Source organism: Colossoma macropomum, unplaced genomic scaffold, assembly GCF_904425465.1.
Source record: "Colossoma macropomum unplaced genomic scaffold, Colossoma_macropomum, whole genome shotgun sequence".
In the NCBI taxonomy this organism is placed as follows: domain Eukaryota; kingdom Metazoa; phylum Chordata; class Actinopteri; order Characiformes; family Serrasalmidae; genus Colossoma; species Colossoma macropomum.
Window position 1 is genome coordinate 17,040,715 of NW_023494803.1, and position 21,541 is coordinate 17,062,255.

The 21,541-nt window shown below is 39.8% G+C and overlaps 1 protein-coding gene across 1 annotated transcript in view; it reads left to right on the forward strand.

Moving 5' to 3' along the window:
• LOC118823236 (cysteine-rich motor neuron 1 protein-like) overlaps nt 1-21,541 on the forward strand; it is a 64,955-nt gene that overhangs the window by 41,337 nt on the left and 2,077 nt on the right. Inside the window, 9 exon segments of the mRNA XM_036592676.1 lie at nt 1,561-1,764; nt 4,647-4,775; nt 6,512-6,662; nt 12,677-12,798; nt 15,128-15,346; nt 17,084-17,299; nt 19,087-19,247; nt 19,249-19,309; nt 21,015-21,152. Coding sequence (XP_036448569.1) covers nt 1,561-1,764; nt 4,647-4,775; nt 6,512-6,662; nt 12,677-12,798; nt 15,128-15,346; nt 17,084-17,299; nt 19,087-19,247; nt 19,249-19,309; nt 21,015-21,152 — 1,401 coding nt within the window.

The following is a 21,541-nucleotide window of genomic DNA, read 5'->3' on the forward strand; positions in this document are numbered from 1 at the left end:
CGGTTGTAGTTTTCAGAAATTCCTCCCACTTTCAAGGTTTTATCAGAAGGGGGGTTATTAGTTTCAAAATCAATTATGTTATCCATAAAATTATGTTTCTTATGCTTGCAAGTTTCAAAGTTGTATAGTACATTTCAGTGGGGAAAGTTTTGACATATCAGTCCCAGTATACCAGTTCAGGATTAATGTCCTGAATTCTTCAGCAGATATCTCTATCAGGTATACATGAAAGTGCACTGTCTGACCTTGGGAGATAGAAGGCGGAAACAAAGAAGAGAGATGAAGAGTCGTCAAGTTTAACTGCACCCAGATGGAAATCATCAGCCAAATCACTGCTGCAATCAAATAAACATAGGCTTTTTCCTAGGAATAAATTAGATACCGAAACACACATGCAACACCTAAACTGCAGTGATGACTGGACACTAAACTGCTTCTATTGCAAACAGAACCAGAAAGCTCAATTACCTGCATTTTCAGGAACCTCTGACACATTACTTCTGAATTTCCCCCAGACCGTACTTAAGCCGTTGGCAGAACACACCACCAGTTCAGGAAGCTCTTAAACATTTGGCTTCACTTTAAGGCTGCTCAAAACTTCAAACACTGGTGTAAATGTGGGTATAATGCAGCTAATGCTTTTAAACGGCGTTTCCTACTTCAGAGTGAAAATTACAGCCGTGACCTCTGCACTGGTATTCGCCTTCATAGGCCGAGGTGAAGCTAAAGCAGTCAAGCTAAAAGTGTCTAGCTAAAAGTGACACACAGTGGTCAGGTTAACCCCTGACATGGAGCAGGAATGTACACCAATCACACACAAGGAAGTGTATTTCTTTGAATAGACAACATGACCCACACACAAAAATATATTCATTTGAAACTTTTTGGTAGTGACACTAATGGTTACATATGTATTTTCCTTCTGTTTTAAGTGGTTTTCTCTACCATGATCCAAACTCCATCACCATTTTTCTTGTCCTCTAGCATGATAATTCAAAGCACAATCTCAATCTTTTGCCTCAATCTGTTCTGAGTTGTATGCAGTAACTCAGCCACTCTTTCCCTTGACCCTGTATTTCTGTCATGGGAATAACCCTCCCAGGTCCCCAAAGGATTATATGCCTTGAAATGCTCTTACTTGCATTTTGTTGTTATTTCTCCCCTGAAGCTCTGTAAAACAAGCAAATCTGTCAAAAGTACAAATAGTAAATATTCAAACAATACTACATGCACATGTGTTTGGAAGTAGAAGAGATGACACAAATCAGAATTGCAAACCTGGAACTGTCAACAAAGACTGTAAATTGAACATAAATTTAGTACATTCTGGAACTACAACACTGATCTAAAATCAGAGAGCACCCTTCAATCATTTTTCAGTAGCAACAAAAAGCAGCAAACATATTTTAACCATGCAATAACTAAATACAATACCAATTATCTCAGTATTTATATATATAGGCAAAATACAGTAATTAATATGATTATATTATAGTTATTTGTATAGCCATTAGAAGTCTAGACTTCAAAGCTTTAACCCTTTGGTATCTCATCCTGCAGATGTGGAACTGTTATCAGTGGACAGCACGAAGGCCAGCTGCTGGGTGAACCACAAGCTGCGTCAGCATGAGGAGCAGTGGAAGGAGGATGACTGCACATTCTGCCAGTGCGTGGATGGAGAACCCCACTGCACAGCCATGGCCTGCAAGCAGAGTTGCCAGAACCCAGTTAAAATCCCAGGAGAGTGCTGCCCTTTCTGTGAAGGTAGGCACTTAGACACCGACATGGATACTGGCAAACATGTGTACACACACACATGCAAGTATTCACGTGTGGTCTTTTTTTTGTTTATAGGATTGATGGTTTTGTAAACTGTGGCTTACTATAACATGTGCTGGCCTACACACATACATAAACACACACACAAACCTGAATGTTAACACTCTCTCTAGCACAAACAATCCTACACCCAATCTCTCTCTCTCTCACATACACTTAAACCCACAGATACACACACTTACACTCATTCACACTTTCTGTGATGAGAAGAACTTCTCAACACCTCATCATTAAGCCACTTAAAGTATGCCAGCTATTTAAACATGGACACTGAGACTGCTGGTCCATAGCTGAGGTCCTGACCAGGGGGCAACACGCCCCATGACCACCCACAGCCAGAGAAAGTGTGTGTTTGTGGGTATAGCGACGTAATGGAATTACAACTGCTGAAAGTTTAAAGTTATGTTCATGAATTACGACTAGCCATATTTACTCATATGTTAGCATTTTGTGAGGATATTTTATACAGCACTAGACATGAACTAGTTATGCGCTCATCTATATAACCTAATGCTTTGGCTGTAGGATAGACAACAAAAAGACCTGAAGCATATACGGTACTGTCCAAAGGTTTTAGATCACCTGAGAGAATGATATTTAAAAAGCAATTTATTTGTGCAATAAGCATGTACTTGCTCAGACACTAGTAAAAAAACCAATAGTAGAATAAATACAAATAAAAGTAATACAATATGTAGTGATTTTATGTATTTCAGTGTGTTCCCTGAATCATTTGAAAAGCCCTCCTCAAGGATATATCCAAATCTTACATAGTGCAGCTTTAAATAAGGTGTGCTGCTGATGGAATTTAACAAATCCATGCAATGGCTGAAGTGCAGCAAACGTAAGGAACAATTGTATTTTTTATTTTCCTTTCAACTAACATATTAATAACTTTTACAAAAATAGAAAATATGATGTTTTACTGTATTTATGTTTATCTATGTTTATTTTAATGTTTACTGGTTTTGCAAAAAAATTGACTGCAGGGATAAATGGTTTTAACCAATTTGGTCAGGTGCCTAATACTTTTCCACAGTACTGTATTGTTTCTGCAGTGTATTGTTTTAACCAGTGTTAGTCGGTGCCAGTTCCCGAGCGCTGTCTGAATATCACCTATACGTTTCTGTTAAGACATGTGAAGCTTGGCTTGTATTCTTCAACATTGTAGAGCATCTGCACATGCTTGAAGAAGAGCACTTATTGCCCAGATCTGTCTGTTTGAGTTGGCAGGCGCTCATAATTGTCCAGTACTGCTGTAGATCCTACAGGAGGGAGAAACTAAGCTATTCTACCCACCCAGAGAGATAATGGACTCATTGTGCTCTCTTGGACCACCACCCATTGTTGGCTGTGGCACTGTTGGGCTTCAGACTGGTCCAAGCGTTAAGATGCCAGCTTCTCAGACAGTTGCCCAACTGAGTATAGATTCGTCCCCCATTGTACTGTCCTATGGTCCAAATTTACTTGCAATTAAACCGATAAAGTGTAAGATTCATCTTGTTTATCAGACTTTATTGTCTAGGTTTTAACAACAGCTGTCCTTATACAGAAGTTCACCAGTTTTCAAAAGTTCACTAATGTTTTTTTTCTGACTTATTTGTCTTGTCACTGGAGTTAGGGTTAATCACTTGCACACACAAAATTGGTGATTGTTTCCTCAAAGTTCCTGCATGCATTTATCCCAATGTTCGATTTCCAGATTTACAGCAGGAACCTCAGGCTTAGATTGTGCTAGGTGTAATTGGCATCAGTTGGAGATGTTTCTGTAAGTACTCGGTTCTTGTTGATCATTATGTCAGTGTGAAGGTTGTTGAATGATAATTGCACACAAGAGCAGTTGTTTGTGTACTCATTTTTTGGATAACTGCCTGTCCCACCATTATAGAACTTGTAAGCGATCCCGTACCATCCGCGTGCACATTTAACATGCACATTGCTCATTAAAGAAGGCCTGCCGGCATTCTTTGGACCCTTTATTGGTCTAAGCTGGCATCCTTAACTGAAGAATATTACTCTAAGTGAACATAATTACAGCTCCTTTTGGTTCTCTACTTGCCACCACAGCAGTGCTCCCCACGACTACCACGGCTCAAAGATGAGGGCCCCATTTTAACGTAGTTTAAGTACCGACAGTTGAGATTTTTGAGGTTTAGGGCCACTGTAAAATTTGTTTTAGAAGCAAGTGTTGCTTCTGTGCAGCAGTTTGACTAATACGAGAGGCAGCTCATTCATCAAAGCTGCCAGATAAGGAAAATCAAAGCTGCATTTATCTGTAATTACTGGAACCCTGAGGGTGCTGCTGCCAGTTTAGCCAGAATTGGTACCATGTTTTTAAAGTTTGTAGAATTTATTTGGAGAGTGGAGGTTTATATACAACAAGCACCTGACTTTTTGGTAAGTGCAGCCATGAGGAAAAGACAAAGCTGACATTGGGAAAGTGTTTGGGCCTGGATTTCCCTCTCCTGAAAGAGGTGAATTTATCAAGACACTGACACATTAGCAATGCATGCTGATGTTTTACCACACCTGATAAGTCACTGTAAGACATTAAAGTCTGGAACTGACAGATTTTGATGTCCACAGTATTTTAAGAGAGCATTATAGATTGGTTGTGGTGTGGCCAAACTTGACCTCTTCCCTTTTCCTAAATGCAGATCACAAAGAGGAGACAGAAGAAAAAACAGAATAAGAACTAACTAGGAACATCAGCTTCTTTTAATAAAGTAGCATACTACCTGCATATAGAGGTCCTGTCCCTGTTGAGAAGTATCAGAAGCTAATCTTCTTCTCTTATGTTTTTTCAGAGCCTTCGTATGAGACAGTGAGCCCCTTACTGTGCCCCCCACTGGAAAACTGCTCCCTGTCAGGACAAGACTGCCCATTTGGCTTTCAGCAGGACCACAATGGCTGTCTACTGTGTCAGTGTCTTGGCAGTAAGTGATTTTGAGATCTCTCACACTTCGCTAAGGCTTTGTTTATACAGCCAGCCAGATTGGATTTTTCTCCCTCATCAGATACACATCTGATCTTTTCTTTGAAGACTAAACAGCAGACATTGACACATAACCAGAGCTTTTCAGTTCTGCTTGAAATCACATTGATACATATAACTGCAGTAATTTCAGCAGCAAACAAACATATAGACAGACAGACCAGATCAGTCGCATAAAGAACAAAAGCAAAGTTAACCTGAGCAGTTCTGATCCACTGCCTTACATGTAGCTTCACAGCACATAGTTGTGTTGCTAACAAACTGCTTTCAAAACACTCTCTACTGTATATTTCTGCAAGTGCAAGCAGTGCACAACACAAGTAAACACTGACTCAGTACACATAGTGCACACTCAAGATGAATCACCTTGGACAAGAGTCTGCTTCGCACAGTAATTTGTTCACAAGGCATTTCCCATGACGTGCATTTCCTCAAGCTTGTAAGACTATGAATCAGGGGTTATTGGGTTTCTATGGTCCTTTTTTAGGGCAAAGCTTTGACTGGGCATTCTGTGTTAAAGTGACAATGGCTTAACTGTTCACCCCTCTTTTATATAGACTAGGCTTGTAAATCTCTAACCTTGTAATATATCATTTAGGATTCTTCAAAAAATGTTACAGTGCATTATGAAATCTCTGAATACACAAATATGACTCAAGGACAACTCTTAACACCAGGGCTGCCCAAGGTGTGGCCTGCGGGCCAAAGTTAGCCTGTGAAGATATTTGGTTCGGCCCACCAAAAAGTCTATGAAGTCTATAAAACTATAGTATAATGTTATAAACTACGTTTTTAAAAACTTACCATCTTTATATGTATTCTTTAAATATATCGTTGTCTAGTGCACTGCAAACATCATATTTTGTCCTAGCTTTACATAGCAGTAAAATATACAGAAGAACAATACACTGAACAGATTATTAAAAATTATTGGAATAATTTATAACACATACAATAACATGCAATAGTATGTACACCCCAGTCAAATTACATGTTCTGTTGATTTTTTAAGTGAAAAAGTTGACACATTCTCTACAGGGAACACACTTAAATATGGCATTGTATGTTTTATTTTTCCCACAATATGTTAAATTCAGCACATAAACAATACATTTGCATTACATTGTGCAGAAATGTGTTCTCTGTAGATGATGTATACTTATTTTCACTTAGATAGTCAGTAGAAGGTGTAATTTGACCAGGATGCCTTTGCATATAAGTGTATACACTCACTATGTAGCTACACTCATTGTCCATTTTATCAAGTCCGTTTAACATATAGGTGCATGCTGTAGTTCTACAACTACAGATTGTAGTCTGTCTGATTCTCTGTGTAGATTGAAAGCACGCTTTTACCCTGTTCATCAATGGTCATGGTCAGGACCACCACTGAGCAGGTACTAATTGGATGGTATATCATTCTTAGCACTGTAGTGATGCTGACATGGCAGTGACATGTTGATGTGTGTTTTGCTGGTACAGGTGGATCAGCAGTGTTGCTGAAGTTTATATATTAGAGTTTATATTATTATAATTAGTTCTAAAAATCCAAAATTGGTGCAGTTCACCACCTTCAGATCAACGTGTCATGATGCACTAAAACTCAAACATATACACATAGATATATAAGCACATGCATATGTGTGATCACATTTAGTCTCATTTGACTTGTTTCAGATGACTCCTGCCCTGAATTGTCCAAGTATTGCAACCTGCAATGCCCCATGGGATATGAGAAGGATGACTTTGGCTGTGAAGTGTGTGAGTGCAGCATCCCGTCCAAGTGTAAACCTCTAACCTGCAGCAAGACCTGCCCTCATGGATATATGTAAGTCTACTGATACAGACAAGACATTCTGATTCCTAGCAGTAATGTCAGCTATGTTTGCTCCAGCAGAAAAAATAAAACATTTCAAATATTTTAAAACCTCATCCTCAAGTATGTAACTTCTTGTAGTTCTTCAAAAGTTAATTCAAGATACATCATCAGAAAGGGGTTCTCCTAGTCTTTAAACCAGAAAATCTTGCTCTAGTGACTACTACAGAATTAAAATTAATTTTGTCTGCAGTGCCTCTTTAAAGGCACATATCAAATTATTTTACCCTAAAAGTGCTTTAAAAGCCTGAAATATTTGGGTGACAATGACCCTGTTCACACCTGGTCACACCATTGCTCGTGAGTATAAGGATTATATCTGGATAAGGCCAAGCCACATAAAAATGTAGTGTAAACGCACACGAGACGCATTTAAAACAGATACAAATCTGATCACTCAAACCACTTCAGAAGGTGGACAATCAACAAAAATAAACTAAACAAATAGACTAAAATAAACAATTGGTAATTGGTTGCTGTGTAATGAGCAGATAGTCCGTCCCTCACAGCAATCTGATTTCAGTCCGACTAACCTAAGACATTTGTCTACCAAGTGTAAATGCATTTGGCTGAAAGCTTACCGGGACACAATCCAAATTAGTCATATGAAGTGACCAGGTATAAACAGGGTCAGGGAGTGCTGACATAACAATAAAGGGAATCAAACTTGTGAGAAATGACAAGGTAGCTCTTCTTAGTTGTTTTTTGTTTTGAAGTTTCTGCAAAGACAAATGAAAAATCTAAACAATATTTTACATTATTTTAAGCAAACAAAGATGACAAGCTCATTTATTAATTAACATTTTGAAAAAGCTGGATAGGTGGGAGTAAGCATCAAACTTTGTCAGAAAGTGTATCACAGATCGGCTTTGTTTTTGACTCAGTCCTAGTCAGACGGATAGAGATATCAGCAGTGATGTGTTGATGTACAGAGAGAGTCGTCAGGTCAGAACACAGAGAAAGAGAGACTTTTTAGGCCTAGCTGCTGTACTGATGATTCTCTCCATAGAGATCAAAGAGGGTTGACTCTCAGTCGTCTAATCCTGGCTGTGGTGTGTGCTCAAAATGGCTTGGCCTGGACCCCCTCTCTTCCAGTAATCCCCTAACTCAAGCAAACATCTGGAAGTTTTTCTCTTTACTCCCTACAGATCCTCACCTCCAAGCCAGCCCCTTTTCATTTCATAAAGCATCCCTCCATTTCAAAACAATGATCAAACATCCCGCTGTCACAAAAGCAGCCTGTGTGTGCCTTACATGAAATTCCTCTGGTATCTGAACCATGCTGTTGAGGAGCCTCTGCCAGAGATGGGGCTGATAGGGCCTTCGCTAAGTGCTGGGATATGGTTTGGGGGGATGATGGGACCAGGAAGCACAGACTTCATCCCACAGATTCTCAAACTTCTGTTTTTAGAAACCCTCACCAAGCCAGGGCACATCGAGCCTTTTGTCTGTCCATCTTTCCCAGTGGGGAGAAGAGTTGTGTTTATAGTGATTTTCAAAGATATTCCGCTTTGAATATGTTTGTTGATATTAGGTAAAGTTCTGAGGTTGAAAGGGCTTGATGCTTTTGTGAAATCTCCAAAAAAAGCCAATCGTATGACGAGTTGGAAATGAACTCAGTATGAAGCTGGTGTTAGTTCCTTTCATGGATGCCAAACGTGGGCAATCAATTAGCTATAAGGTTTCAGTTGCTTTCCACAAAGAAATAGCATGAATGTGGCCCTTTCCATCTCCTAGGAAAAGAGTGGAGGTGGAGGAAAAGTACAGTCTTCGCTTGCCTAGCATGTGTCATGGCGCGTAGTGGAGCGGCTGTTTGGACTGACATTTGGCACAGTGGAGCACCCCTGGGCTCCACACAATGGAGGACTTAAACCGTTTCCCCTTCTCAATGGGGCTAAAATATCATCGGACCTGACAGGACATAGCGGGGCCATTGGTGGGGGCCCACTGGAATTTGTGCCGAGCCAGCAGTAGTTCCCGGTGAAATTCCACAAGCTGACTTTAAACAAAGCCCAACTCCAAAGGTCAGGGGACGCCCCATCTCTGTGTTTGTACACTGTGGGCCTCCACTGTGGGTCTGGCTCAATACACACATTACTGCTGTTTCAGCAAATGAGCGAAAGCCTTCTGCTGCTGCACTGGCTAGCATGGAGTATAGTGTCAAAGTAGGTGCTCGTTGTATTTACAAAGGCCAGACACAGATAGTACAATTAAGGTTGGTTCGTGAAGGTATCATAGGGCAATGGCTTCTGGTCTTACATTTATTTTATATTTTCTGCTAATTAATAGGGATGTATTGAAGTACTTGGTTAACCATTCGAGATCCCAGCATCCAAGTACTGAAATACATTTGGTTTCATCACAAGATAATCCAGAAAAAAATAATAAATAAATGAAATGCCGTTTTTTTTTTTTTATTATTTTAACATCTGTAAAATTTTAAGCGTTTGCTGGTAATTTTAAGTGTGTTTATTACACTGTGTGAGTATGTGTTACGTGTTGCCAAGGACATAGTTGAGAAGGCAGATATAGAGAGGCTTTATCGCTAACTAGGCTAACTATTCTAGCTGATTTTATCTAGTTCCAGAAACAGTGGAAATATATTTCTCAGACAGTCTAACATGCTGGCACATAGTCCACTGAGGAGAAAATACCTTGTGTAAGATGAGTCCTAATTTATGCATCCAGTGTTGTACCAGTTAGCCGTAGATTTACTGTATGATGGCAATTCACTCATGTTGCATTGTACTTGTGCAGAAGAAGGATTATTTGGACCACACTGTATAAATAAAGAAGAAAAGCTTGAAACAGGAAGTAATGTAGTAAGTAACAATCACAGATCCAGACCCAGATACTCTAACTTTCAGTACTTTATTTAAGGGGCCTATATCATGAAAAGATTGATTGATAAAAATGGTCATGTATAACTGAAATTATACCTGTTTTTGATATGATATTTGTGTGAGTTTGTATAAATGGACCTCAAGAAAAGTGTAGGATATAACAAAAGGCTAAATAGGCTAACACTGCTTTGACAGTGTATTCTGTACTCTTAACAATTTGAGTACTTTTCTGTGTTCAATAAACATCGGAGTTTGTTGTTTATTTTTTTCTGCCGTAATATCGTTTTGGTTTCACATTGTGATACTACACTTGTTTTTGGTATCAAAGACAAAAATCTGGTTTCTGCAGACATCCGTTTTCCAGTGTTACTGACAGGAGTTTTCTGGACTGCACCCAGGTTCAAAAACATCTTCTTCCTCCAACCAAACGTACAGACCTCTTGGTGCAAACAGCCTTGGGTCTGGAAAAAACTTTTAACTGTGTAAACCATGTTAGGAAAAAACTACACTGCGCAGGGCCGGGGTACTCCAGGACATGGATTAGGAACGGCTGTTGTAGGTAGTGGAGTTTCTCTGCAGTGATAGATGAGAAGGTGTATCGGATTTACTAATGAAGCCTGTATCAGAGGTCAAAGAGAGAGCAAGAGAAGGAAGTAAGCATCAGAGACAGATGCAGAGGTGGTCAAATCTTTCAAATGGAGCACAGAGGTGTCTTTTATGCAGATCTTGAAAACAAGAAGCGCTTCATGTCCTCTGAACATGGACCCATGAGGACTGGATGAATGGAAGAGTTAAGTGGGCTGGGGAGACCATGCTTTGTTAGTGCTGGAATGGCGTGCGCACCGCAGGGATCTCACATGTTTCTGGGTGCTGCTTTTATCTGGACTCTTCAAAGGGAACTAATATAGTGGGGAGGAAAGCAGAACCATATGCCCTGCTCTACCAGGCTTGACCATCTGGCTCCTTGGACTTTGCAGAGCACCTTCAACAAAGAGCTTTCAGTTATTGTACTGCATGCTTATGTATTAGCCAAGCTTTTACATCTCACTGGTGTGGACATGACGTGTCTACATGCATCAGGTGTGCATCATGATGTAAAATTTTGTGATGTAGCACATGATGTGACTTTGTGAGATTTCACATCGTGCGGACTTGTGCACTGAGCAGACTGGGGTCAAGTTGTTTGCTTTTCCTGAACTCTGTGGCTGAGCTCCAAAAGATGGAAGGGCTAGAGACATGATCTTGTTGGTTGTTGGCTGCGCTCAATCAGTCAGGCTTGTTAGATGAAACGCCTGTTGGCAATTTAGCCAGAGCTGATAAAGCTCACAGTGTGCATGCCTCATTTGGAGAGAGATGTGAGAAATGATGAGAGCTTGAGGCAAGCACATCTTGGATAATTCAGTTGATGAATAGAGCAAAAAGAGAGAAGCAAGGTCAGATGAAGTTGAGAAAGATGATATTCGAAAGTGAAACTCTTTCCCACCTTTTAATTTGGCTAAGTTCTGTTGCTTTTCAACATGGTTGTACACAGTGGTAGACAAAGTACTCTGTCCACTTAAAATACGAGTATTGGCTTTTAAGTGTACTTAAGTATAAAAAGTAAATATATTCTGATAATTTAACAGTCATAAACTTATCTTTGTGTTCAGGAAGTGGGTAAAATTTCACTCTCCCTCCAAACTCCTGAAATTTTAGGTACTCGATTTAAAAATATCAATTTGTTAAATTCTGCAAGCTTTTCGGGGGTCCCCTGCCTAGTTACAGTTGATAAGCTATGGCATGACAATAATTTTTAACTGGAGGGCTTAGTAAAAGGTGACTTTTTCATGAAAAATTCTTTTTTTCTTCTCACTTCAGAGTAACAACACCTGCTGGAGTAAAAAGTAGTATCAAATGGAAAATGGAAATACTTTAATAAATTATACTGTACTTTACTGATCATCAGACTACCACCACAATGTCTGACTGATGGTTTTAGAAGTTCTAATTGTGAAATGCTGTAATAGCTTTAGCTGTGTTAGCCAGATGTAACAGAACCTCTGTCTCCCTAACAGTTCCAATTTTGACTCCTCAGTTCACAGAACATTATTTCAAAAGGCTCGGGGGTCATCAGGTTGTTTTTGGCAAATGTGAGACAAGCCTTTGTGCTACTTTTGCTTAACAGTGGTTTTGGCCTTGCAACTCTCCCATGAATACCATTTTTGCCCAGACTCTTTGGGATGATGGAATCATGAACACTGATCTTATCTGAGGCAAGCGAGGCCTGCTGTTCCTTAGATATTCGTCTGAGGTCTTTTGTGACTTCCAAGATTATTTGTCACTGTGCTCTTTTGGTAGACCAGACACTTCTGGAAAGATTCACTACTGTTTTTTTATTTGGAGATAATGGCTCTAATGCTGGTTTCCCAGAGCCTTAGAAATGGTTTTGTAACCCTTTCAGTGACTTTCTCATCTCATTCAGTGGCACAGTATGCTGCTCATTGAGACCTTTTAGCCTGCTTCACGTTGTTGGAGGGTTTCTATTTAGGTCATGTTTAGGTTCGACAGAGCTGGACATAATCAAGCCTGGCTGTGCCTAGTTTAAATGGTCCCAATTATCAATTAAATTTGGTTAACTGGTTGATGGAGTAACTAAGGGAGTAATTACTTTTTCACACTGGACCAGTTTTTTCCCTCAGGAAATGAAATGCTCATTCAAAAACTGCATTTTGTGTTTACCTTTGCCATATTTTAAGTTTTGTTTGAAGATCTGACATGATTAAGTGTGAAAATATGCCTAAATGGATGAAATCAGGAGGGGGCATGTACTTTTCATGGCACTATAGCAGTGACAAATGACAAATGAAGTGGTTTTTCAGTGCACCTGGTACATCATGTGCAACAGTTCACTAAGCCACATACTGTATAAGCAGAATTTGAAGTTACTCAGCTCACTGGTTGAAACAAAATGAATTTTTTCATGTTTCATTCTGAAAAGACTGAGTCTAGTTTAGATCATTTTGTTTGCTTCTTTTTAAAAGATGTTTAAGTTTAAAAGAAGAGCACGGTAACCTACTTGCCTTTGTCCTCTGTAAGCCACAAAAACATTGAGCAAAATTTGTAATTGTATCTCGTCTCCTTCAGGAGGAACAAGCTTGGCTGCGAGATGTGTCGCTGCATTAAGTGTCCGCCCTTTACATGTGACAAGCAGTGCAGTGATGGCTACAAGCAGAACAGGAAGGGCTGCAGTGTATGCCTCTGCAAAGGTAAGTGTCTGGACAAAGCATCATTCGATCTGAAACCATATTTCTTGCATTGTTAGGTAGTCATCATTTAGAGGAAAGATACTGTGCCACTGTAGAATGTTTAAAGTGATAAAATGTTTGTGTGTGCAGGAAGTACCCACACAGAAATTACATACAAGGACAGATAGATAATATACACAGATGAGCCAAAACATTATTACCATCACAGATTAAGCAATTATCTTGAAACAACAGCGCATATAAAGGCCTGGCATATGTTAAATGATAAGCAAACTGTTGGTTCTCACAGTCGATGTGATGAACGCAGGAAAATGAGCGACTTTGACAAGGGCCAGAACACTATGGCCAGATGAGTGAGTCTGAACATCACTGAAACGACAATGCTTGTAGGGTGCTCCCAGTCAGCAGTGGTGAAGACCTGCTGACAGTGGTCAGAGGAGGAACAAACCATGAACAAGCAACAGGGTGTTGGGCACCCAAGGCTTATAATTGTGCAAGGGCCACTAAGGCACAAATGTTGCAACACACAGTGCAACACCTCCTGCTGTATATGGGGCTGTGTAGCTGCAGAGCGGTCAGAGTGCCCATGCTGACCGCTGTCCACAGTTAAAAGCACCTACAATGAGCATGCGAGTGTTGAAATTGGGCCTTGGAGCAATGGAAGAAGGTGGTCGCCTAGTCCAGTGAGTCCAATTTTCTTTTACATCATGTGGATGGCCAGGCACTGTTTATCTAGGGTAGTGATGGCATTGGGATGTACTGGGTAGGAAGACAAGTCGGTGCCATACCCAGTGGCGCACCTTTAGGGTTCTTGTAGAGTCCGTACCATTGGCAAGTTGGAGCTTAATCAGTGGCGAAGGACCAGCAGCATATTAGGCAGGTGGTCATAATGGTTTGGCTCAATGAGGTATAAAGATGCAATTTATGATTTAAATGCTTTGCAGAAAATTTATATTGTTCTCTTTTTGAGACGTATGAGTAACGCAAGTAAGGTATTACTGATCAAGTCACAAACTGTAATGTGATTACAAGAATGTAAACTGTAATCTTTATTACTTTGTTATTCAACTCTTTGTGGAGCAGATGCCAGGTGCTGTAAACCAAGCCACCTCCTTTCTGTACTTCCATACATGCTGACATTTTAAATGATTGTCAGTGGAGCCACACAGAGCATCTAATCAGTTTTAATCAGCTGTGTCGCCTAAATATCTATTTAGATGTATTTCAAGTCATTTTTGTCGTTTTTATCGTTTTTTTTTTCCATCAGCTTCTGAAAGAAATGAGATTTTTTTCTTGATAAGTGGATTCACAGCAGACTTGATTGTCTCTGTCAGCTCTAACCCATGGCCATAATGTAGCCCCATCTGGAACGCAGCAATAGGTCATAGCCTCAAGTGAGTCTGGTTCCGCTACCAAAACAGGTCATGTAAAGTGTAATAGCTTTGCACCACACCAGCGGATATGAAGAGATAAGAAACATTTATTTAAATGTTTTATCTTTAAATATCGTATCTTGTTTATGTTTAAGGTTCTTTATTTTTGGTTCACCAAATGCTGTAGACACAGCATGAAATAACTCATGTCCTCCCAGTTTTTCTGTGGCAGAGGGAGGTCAGTTTTGAGGTGATGACTGGACATTTTGCTCTAGTGCTATAAAAGCAACTTTTTGTTTGCCAGGTTTATTCAAGATAAATAAAACAACCGAGTTCATGAAGGTTTAGCATACGATTAATTCAGCTTGAGTTTGTTTTATTTCTTCTCATGAATCCTATGAATACTTTAGGCTAGGATATTTTTTGGTCCTTGTGGACACAAACAAGGTAAAGCTATTCTGAAACAGCTGCATCAGGTGACATCAAATGTGAAAAGCAGATTTTGTTCCCTGTAAATAAAAAAAGGCCTGTTTTGTGAAAGGAAACAAACACATGTCGGGGCTTGGTGTTGTGGCTGGTTTACGTGGCACAGATGTGCAAATAAATTCAAAGTATGTGCCCTTCCAGTCACAGCGTAATAAGACCCTACCACATTTAGTAAGAATACTGCCCCATACCCACTATGGTGAAAATGTAGGTGTTATTTTGGGCCAAACGTTAAAGGGAAATGATTTAGTTACTTTATGTGCAGGAAAACGAACTGTTAAACCTGAACACAGTAAAATGAGGTTATATTCACTATAAATTTCAATAGCTTGGAGGTTACATTTCCTGTCTTAGAAGCACCTTTTTCTTGCCAGAAAAAAACATTTTGGTCACTTACAGTAGGTAGATCCAAACCTTTTAGAACATTTAGAAGCCTAAAGAGTATGTATATGTGTGTTTATTTTTTTCAGAGAGTGAGCATGCTGTTAGCACTACCATTCCTCCTCCACTGCCAAGCTACTGCTTGACCGCAAATGGCCTGCGCTTTGAGGAAGGCGAGGGTTGGCACGATGGCTGCAGAGACTGTTACTGCCACGCTGGCCGTGAGATGTGTGTTCTCATATCTTGCCCGGTGCCCACCTGCAGACAGCCTGTGCTCAGGCCACACCAGTGCTGTCCCACCTGTGATGGTACGTACAAACTAGCCCTAAAAGTTACACTTAACATTACAGTCAGAATTTCTTAACACTTTAAGGATGATGCAGAAAAGTTGCCTTTTCAGTCATTTTATCTACTCTTACCTAATCATGCAATATCTGCTGCTGTTGGATACATCATGTAAGGAATGTGATGTACCAAGGCCAAACATTCAAAGATTTTTATTCTGTTATCCACAAATTACCATTTTGAACAAGAAAACACATGAATAGGAATATCAGTCACATGAGTTGTGGTTTATTGTTACTCTAATTCACCAAAACTATAATAAACACTTGCCGATTTGAATTCTGTTCTGAATGAGATCACATGCTCACATCCAACAAGAAATGAAGCATCGTGCACCTTTATATAGTGATGGAAAGCATGGTCCAGACTGACACACTGAAATTAATAAAATGGTTTACTGTCACTGGGGTCATGCATGGGGCATTTCTTCTCTAGCTAAACATTGTTTATTTTTGTGCCCAGTACCGTCAGGCCGGAGTGTGGCATTTAGGCCAGATTCTGATGCTTGGAGGCTTATAGATATGGCATTAAAGAACACTGTGGCTTATGTGTAGGATGACCTGAAATCCCTATTTTAGCTTTGATTTGAGTGTCCAGACTCTTATTCTTATCTTTAGTCCATTTCAGATTTCATTGCTGTAATACTGCATAGAAAATGCATTGTGTTCACAGTGACAAAATACAGACCACATGCAGTGTAATCACCAATCAGCTCTGTAATATGCAGGATTAGAAATATTTAGCAAGACATATTCAAGCCAGTCATATGTTCTCATGGAACCACGAGTGAGATGCTACACTTCAGTCGGTTAAGCTTGATCCAACCATCCTCCCAAGGTTGAAGTAGCTTGTACAGAAATACGAAATTGCATAGCTTGTTGTCAAAAAAAAAAATCACTGTAAAAGCTGGTTTCTCCATTCACCCTAAAAAATTTCATATGACAACAACCAGTTTAATGGGATTTATTCACTCAAACAATTTGAATTAAATAATACAAAGCAGCCTTTTTGTTTAGATGAACATACTCAGTATTGTACAACAATTCCAACTTTAAAAACACTTCAAATCAACTCCTTCCCTGTTCTGCTGTTGCTAATGGATCTCTCATTAATATGAAACCCATAAGAAGAGTAGCTTTAGTTCCCAGAATCCAAGCAAAGGAGAGTGAAGTTTTCAAGGCCTTCTGTGGTTGGCTTGGGTCAATAGGGCACCTCAAAAGTGCACATTTGACACACTTTTTTACTTGTTATACCTCTTACTGCAATATCTTCCATTTCTAGTGTGGGCAAAATAAAACCATGAGTCACAAAGCAAACAGGCCGCTCCTAGAGCTCAACTAAACCAACCACTGTTCACATCAAATGGTCAGCCGACTGACTGGAAAGGGATGAAATAAACCCCACCAAACAAAAGCATATGTAATATGCTTTCACCTAAAACAAACTTGTTGTAATACAAGTAATACATTACATGGTTATTTTCTGATATCCCTTTTGTAAAAATTTAAGACAGCTGACCAAAAATAGGCTTTAGCAATATGGAGGCTGTACCCATTAGAGAGTAAATGTCCAAAGGTGCAAAAGAAATCTCACTGCAGTCAGCAATGGATACGAGTGCAAACGAGTTCCTTTAATGCTAGTGTTCACGCATTGGTGTAGTATTACTTTAACCCAGCTTGAATTCTCTTGGTTTGATACAGATGAGTCAGGCAGTGGCCAGCCAGATGGAATGGACATGGTGGTGTGTCGTGCACCTGGAGGAGATCTTTACGTTGAGGGTGAAACGTGGAATCTGGACAGATGCACTCGCTGTACCTGCAGGCAGGGTCGGGTGCTATGTGATACAGAAGCATGTCCACCTACCCTCTGCCAGACACCGATCAGGAGCAAGGACACCTGCTGTTACGTCTGCCCAGGTATCTCTCACTTCAAGTAACTACTCGCAGGAACGTTCAATTCTGTTTTGGCTTAGGAATTATCCCCTTACCACAAATGTCAGCCAAGACTTGTTTGCTGCTTTAGTTTTGCACTGGAGCTACAAGGCTAATATAGCAAACAAGAAGGGGTATAATGATACACTCAGGCCTTAATTAGATTCACAATTTGGTATTCTCATATTTTGAACCAAATTTGAATGAAGAACAATTATGACTGTAATCATGTTATTGCATAACTTGAAGACGTTCGAGCTGGCAGGCAGGCAGGAGTGCTGGAGTGAGGTGTTGAATGGTGCTGATCATTTTCAAAATTTGATGTTTGAACAATGCATTTGCATTAGATGGCATAATCATCTCCACAGGTTTGTATTGCGATATCACGAGCTCATGATGGATTGTTACACCCCTTGTTAACACGTGATGGAAGCGCATACTCCCCTAATCAGGACTGTGTAAACTGCGTGTCTAAATCATCACACAGTTGCATCAAACTGGATCAGGTTGTTAAGTAACCTCAAACTGTAGGGCATACATATCCATCTGTAAAAATGGACAAAATTAAAAATTTGGTCTGTAGATTGCACACTGCCAGTACAGTTGTATGCAAAGGTTCAGGCACTTCTGGTGAAAATAAGTTAACACATCCTCTACAGAGAACACGCTTCTGCACATTTTAATGCAGTTGCTGTTTATTTGCTGAATTTAATATTTTAGAAAAAGACAAAATATGGCCTGTGCAAAGATTTAATATTTTAATTTTTTTTTGTTACACTCAAATAAATAGAATGTGAACTAAAATTTGCTGTAAAAATGACACATAAGTGTATTTTCTATAGAGAATGTGTTTGTAGTTTGAACAAAATGTAATTTTTGTGTATGGTTGTATAAGTTTCAGTACTTGTTAACAGCTGTTTTTCTTTTTTCTCCACTTAACATTTGTGAAGCAAATGGGAGTGAAAAGTCAAATATGGTTTAAGACCATCTGACTGATGATACTCCTCAAATGATTTTTTTTAGCACGTTTCTTTTAGCAAGCAGTTGGTTGGGCAAAAGGTGAAAGCTTTCCGTGGAGGCACTTTACTGTCTGCCCCAGACCAATAAACCGACCGGCCCAAACTGGATGTCTTTACATGCCCACGCTGAGACAAGAAACATGTGTTTTTTTTTTTTTTTGTTTTTCTTCTTCTTCTACTTTTTCTTTTCTAAAAACTCCTTTGTGCTTTCCTTTAGACAGCCGGCCATTCATGCCTCAAACACCCTCTATGTAGTAAACAACAGAACCACCTCTGCTATCCCTCTAACTCCAACCTTAAATCAGATTCGCATGACTGCCTGAGAAACTCCTGGCCCTCCCCACAAACTGCCCGTCAGGCTTATCAGCCCATCTTGCAGCTAAATGTAGACTGTCAAATTCAGCGCTTTGATGAATGGAGGGGCCTCTGTGGCAGGAAACGTGGGAACGACTCAAATTTAAATGACACTACCAGCAATCTGCGTGGAAAGTGTAGTTGGGGTGTGCAGTACTTTCGTTGCAGGCCAGCAACTGAACCAGAAGTGTTAACTGTAGAATTTACAAATAAATCTGAGCTTGTGAAGCTAAAAGGCTGTTTTCCTCTCTTACACATCAGTACAACTTAAGCAGCTTGTTACTGATCAGATCTCCTCTGCACACCCATAGCTTGTTATAAGGACTGTGGTTTTAGCATGTACTCAAAAATGTGCATTTAAGATTTGTGTTAACCCTGTTGTGCATTTCTGTTTCTCAGAGGACACGCTCAGCTCCCTGCTTCCTCTCAACAGCAGCCAGCGAGAGTACTGTATCTCCAGTGATGGAGACGTCCTACTGGCTGGTGATTCATGGAAGCCTAACGCCTGTACCAGCTGTATCTGCAACAATGGGACTGTTCAGTGCTTCTCCCAGCGATGCCCCTGCTGCCAACTGCAGAGTTCCAGTTCTGCGCAAAGGCCAGTGCTGTCCACACTGCCTGGGTAAGTTACTATTGGTCTGGTCCCGGGGGGGGTAAATTATTGAGTGCTCTAATATAAGTACCTTTAATTTCTCATTTCTCCAGCTATTCACATCTGCTTGTACTGAGATGGGTTAAAGCACTGGTTCCCAGTAGAGCTCGAAATATTTGTCTGAATCCAACAAGACCCAACTGTTCACTTCAGGTCCGGACGTAATTTCCCAAGTATTTGCTGGCTCTGGGCAGGTTTTTTTTTCGTTTTTGGGTTCTAATATCCTGCTGGCCATTTTTAATAGATTTTATCTACTAAATAAAATTAGGCCTTTGTGAAAAAAATAGACGCAGCAGAAATGAACAGCAAATCGATTCAGGAGAGTATAGCTAAGTGCGTTGGGTGAAAAATATTTTATATATGCTACATGTGATGTTGTATGTAAAGAATTTGTAAGATTAAACAGATCAATCCTACCTTGTTATATCAGTATAGCATAGCGTGAGCATAGTAATATAGAAAGCTTATACAGAATGAAAACAGTAAGGATGTAAGTGGTTGGTGAACAAATGTGTTAAAGCATCATTTAAACTTAATTCTGCACAGCAGATTATTTTATTATTATTATATAGTATTGTTTAAAATTATTTTTTATCATTGATATAAAAATGGCTGTTAGCGTAATTAAATGGTCATGTAATCTGCACCAGGTTTTATTCAGCACTTTAGGTTATGATGGGCTGGTTCGGGTCCGTTTTGGACACATTTTCCTGTGTTTTGAAACTGAAATTTTATTGTGTGGTGCAGTTCAAACAACAAATCTGTTAAAGCACCAATAAACCTTAATTCTGTACAGCAGATTATTTTATTATATAGTACTGTTTAATAATTCATTCTTGATAAAAATGGCTGTTATTGTCATTAAATGGTCATTTAAAAATATGATGTAATGAAAAATTATGTAATGAAGCTTAAATTGTGTAGTAGGGCTATTCCAGAGCCAGGAATTCAGAACCACTGCATTAAAGGAACACGAAAACTGTTTAAAATGAATGCTTCCATTTATGTTAGAATTTCTGATTTTATTTTATTTTGTAAATGAATTCAAAAACACCACTTGAGGTACATTAGTTGGTGGCAGTTTTTCTGTCAGTCATCTCTGTCAAAACATTGTTTCAGCAGAGGTTAGATCATTCTGACATGCTCATCACAACTGCTTGTTCTGACATGGGTTAAATCATTGGTTCCCAGCAGAGCTTGAAATATTTGTCTGAACCCAACAACCCAAACTGGAGTCCTGCACATGCCATTCCCTCTGGAGCTGCACATGGGCATACACAACTCCCTTCACAGCGACATTCCACATGACACAAGCCCGGGTCCAAGCAACTAAAACATTCCTCCGGCATCCGCATATTCACACGTCTTTCCTGTCTGCATTTGAAGGGGTGCGGCGCTCTGAGTGCAAGAGGCAAATCACTCACTCAGCTTTTCCTTTTGAGGAAAGAATAGTTGCAGGCATTGTTTGCTATGATTTGTAGCCGTTTCATCTTCTGCTTTATGTTTATTTCAAACAGAGTAAATGGGTAATCACACTGCCATTTATACCAACAAACTGCAACGCTCTGATTAACCACAACGCTCTGAATAACATCTTGCGATAAGACTGGCGACTGTGACTGACATTCTTGTTTGTGATTAAAAATGTCTTGTTTTTCGTTTCTCCATTCTACAGAGGTCACGACAACCTCAGTGCCGATAATGATGTCGACCACAACAGCCAAGCCCAAGGCCAATATCACCGCTACCACTGCTGCAAGTGAAACTGATTGGATCACCATGCATACAGTGCCTCCTGTTGTTGCAATCACAGGTAGAGTCCAACCAAAAACACCACATCAAAACCCATCATGCCAACTGAGTAGCCCCTTCCAGAATTACATTACGATCACAAAGAAGGATTTGTTACAACATTAGTCATGCCTTTACCATCAGTGCATCCCAAAAGGTTGATGACTGTTGACAGACACTACAAGCCAGTGGCACAGCTTGACAAATGAACTGAACGTAAACTTCCACATGCTGAGTGAAAAGAAAGCTTTGTGGATTTCAAAAAATGTTGACAATGAAATCAAGATTGGCTGATAATAAATTGCAGATCCACCACGCTAGTACAGAAAAAGCGGACATGGCGCCACAGCCAAGGGAAACACATCCACAGTGAAGGGAGAACTAAGCTGTTTTTATTTGAATTGATTTGGA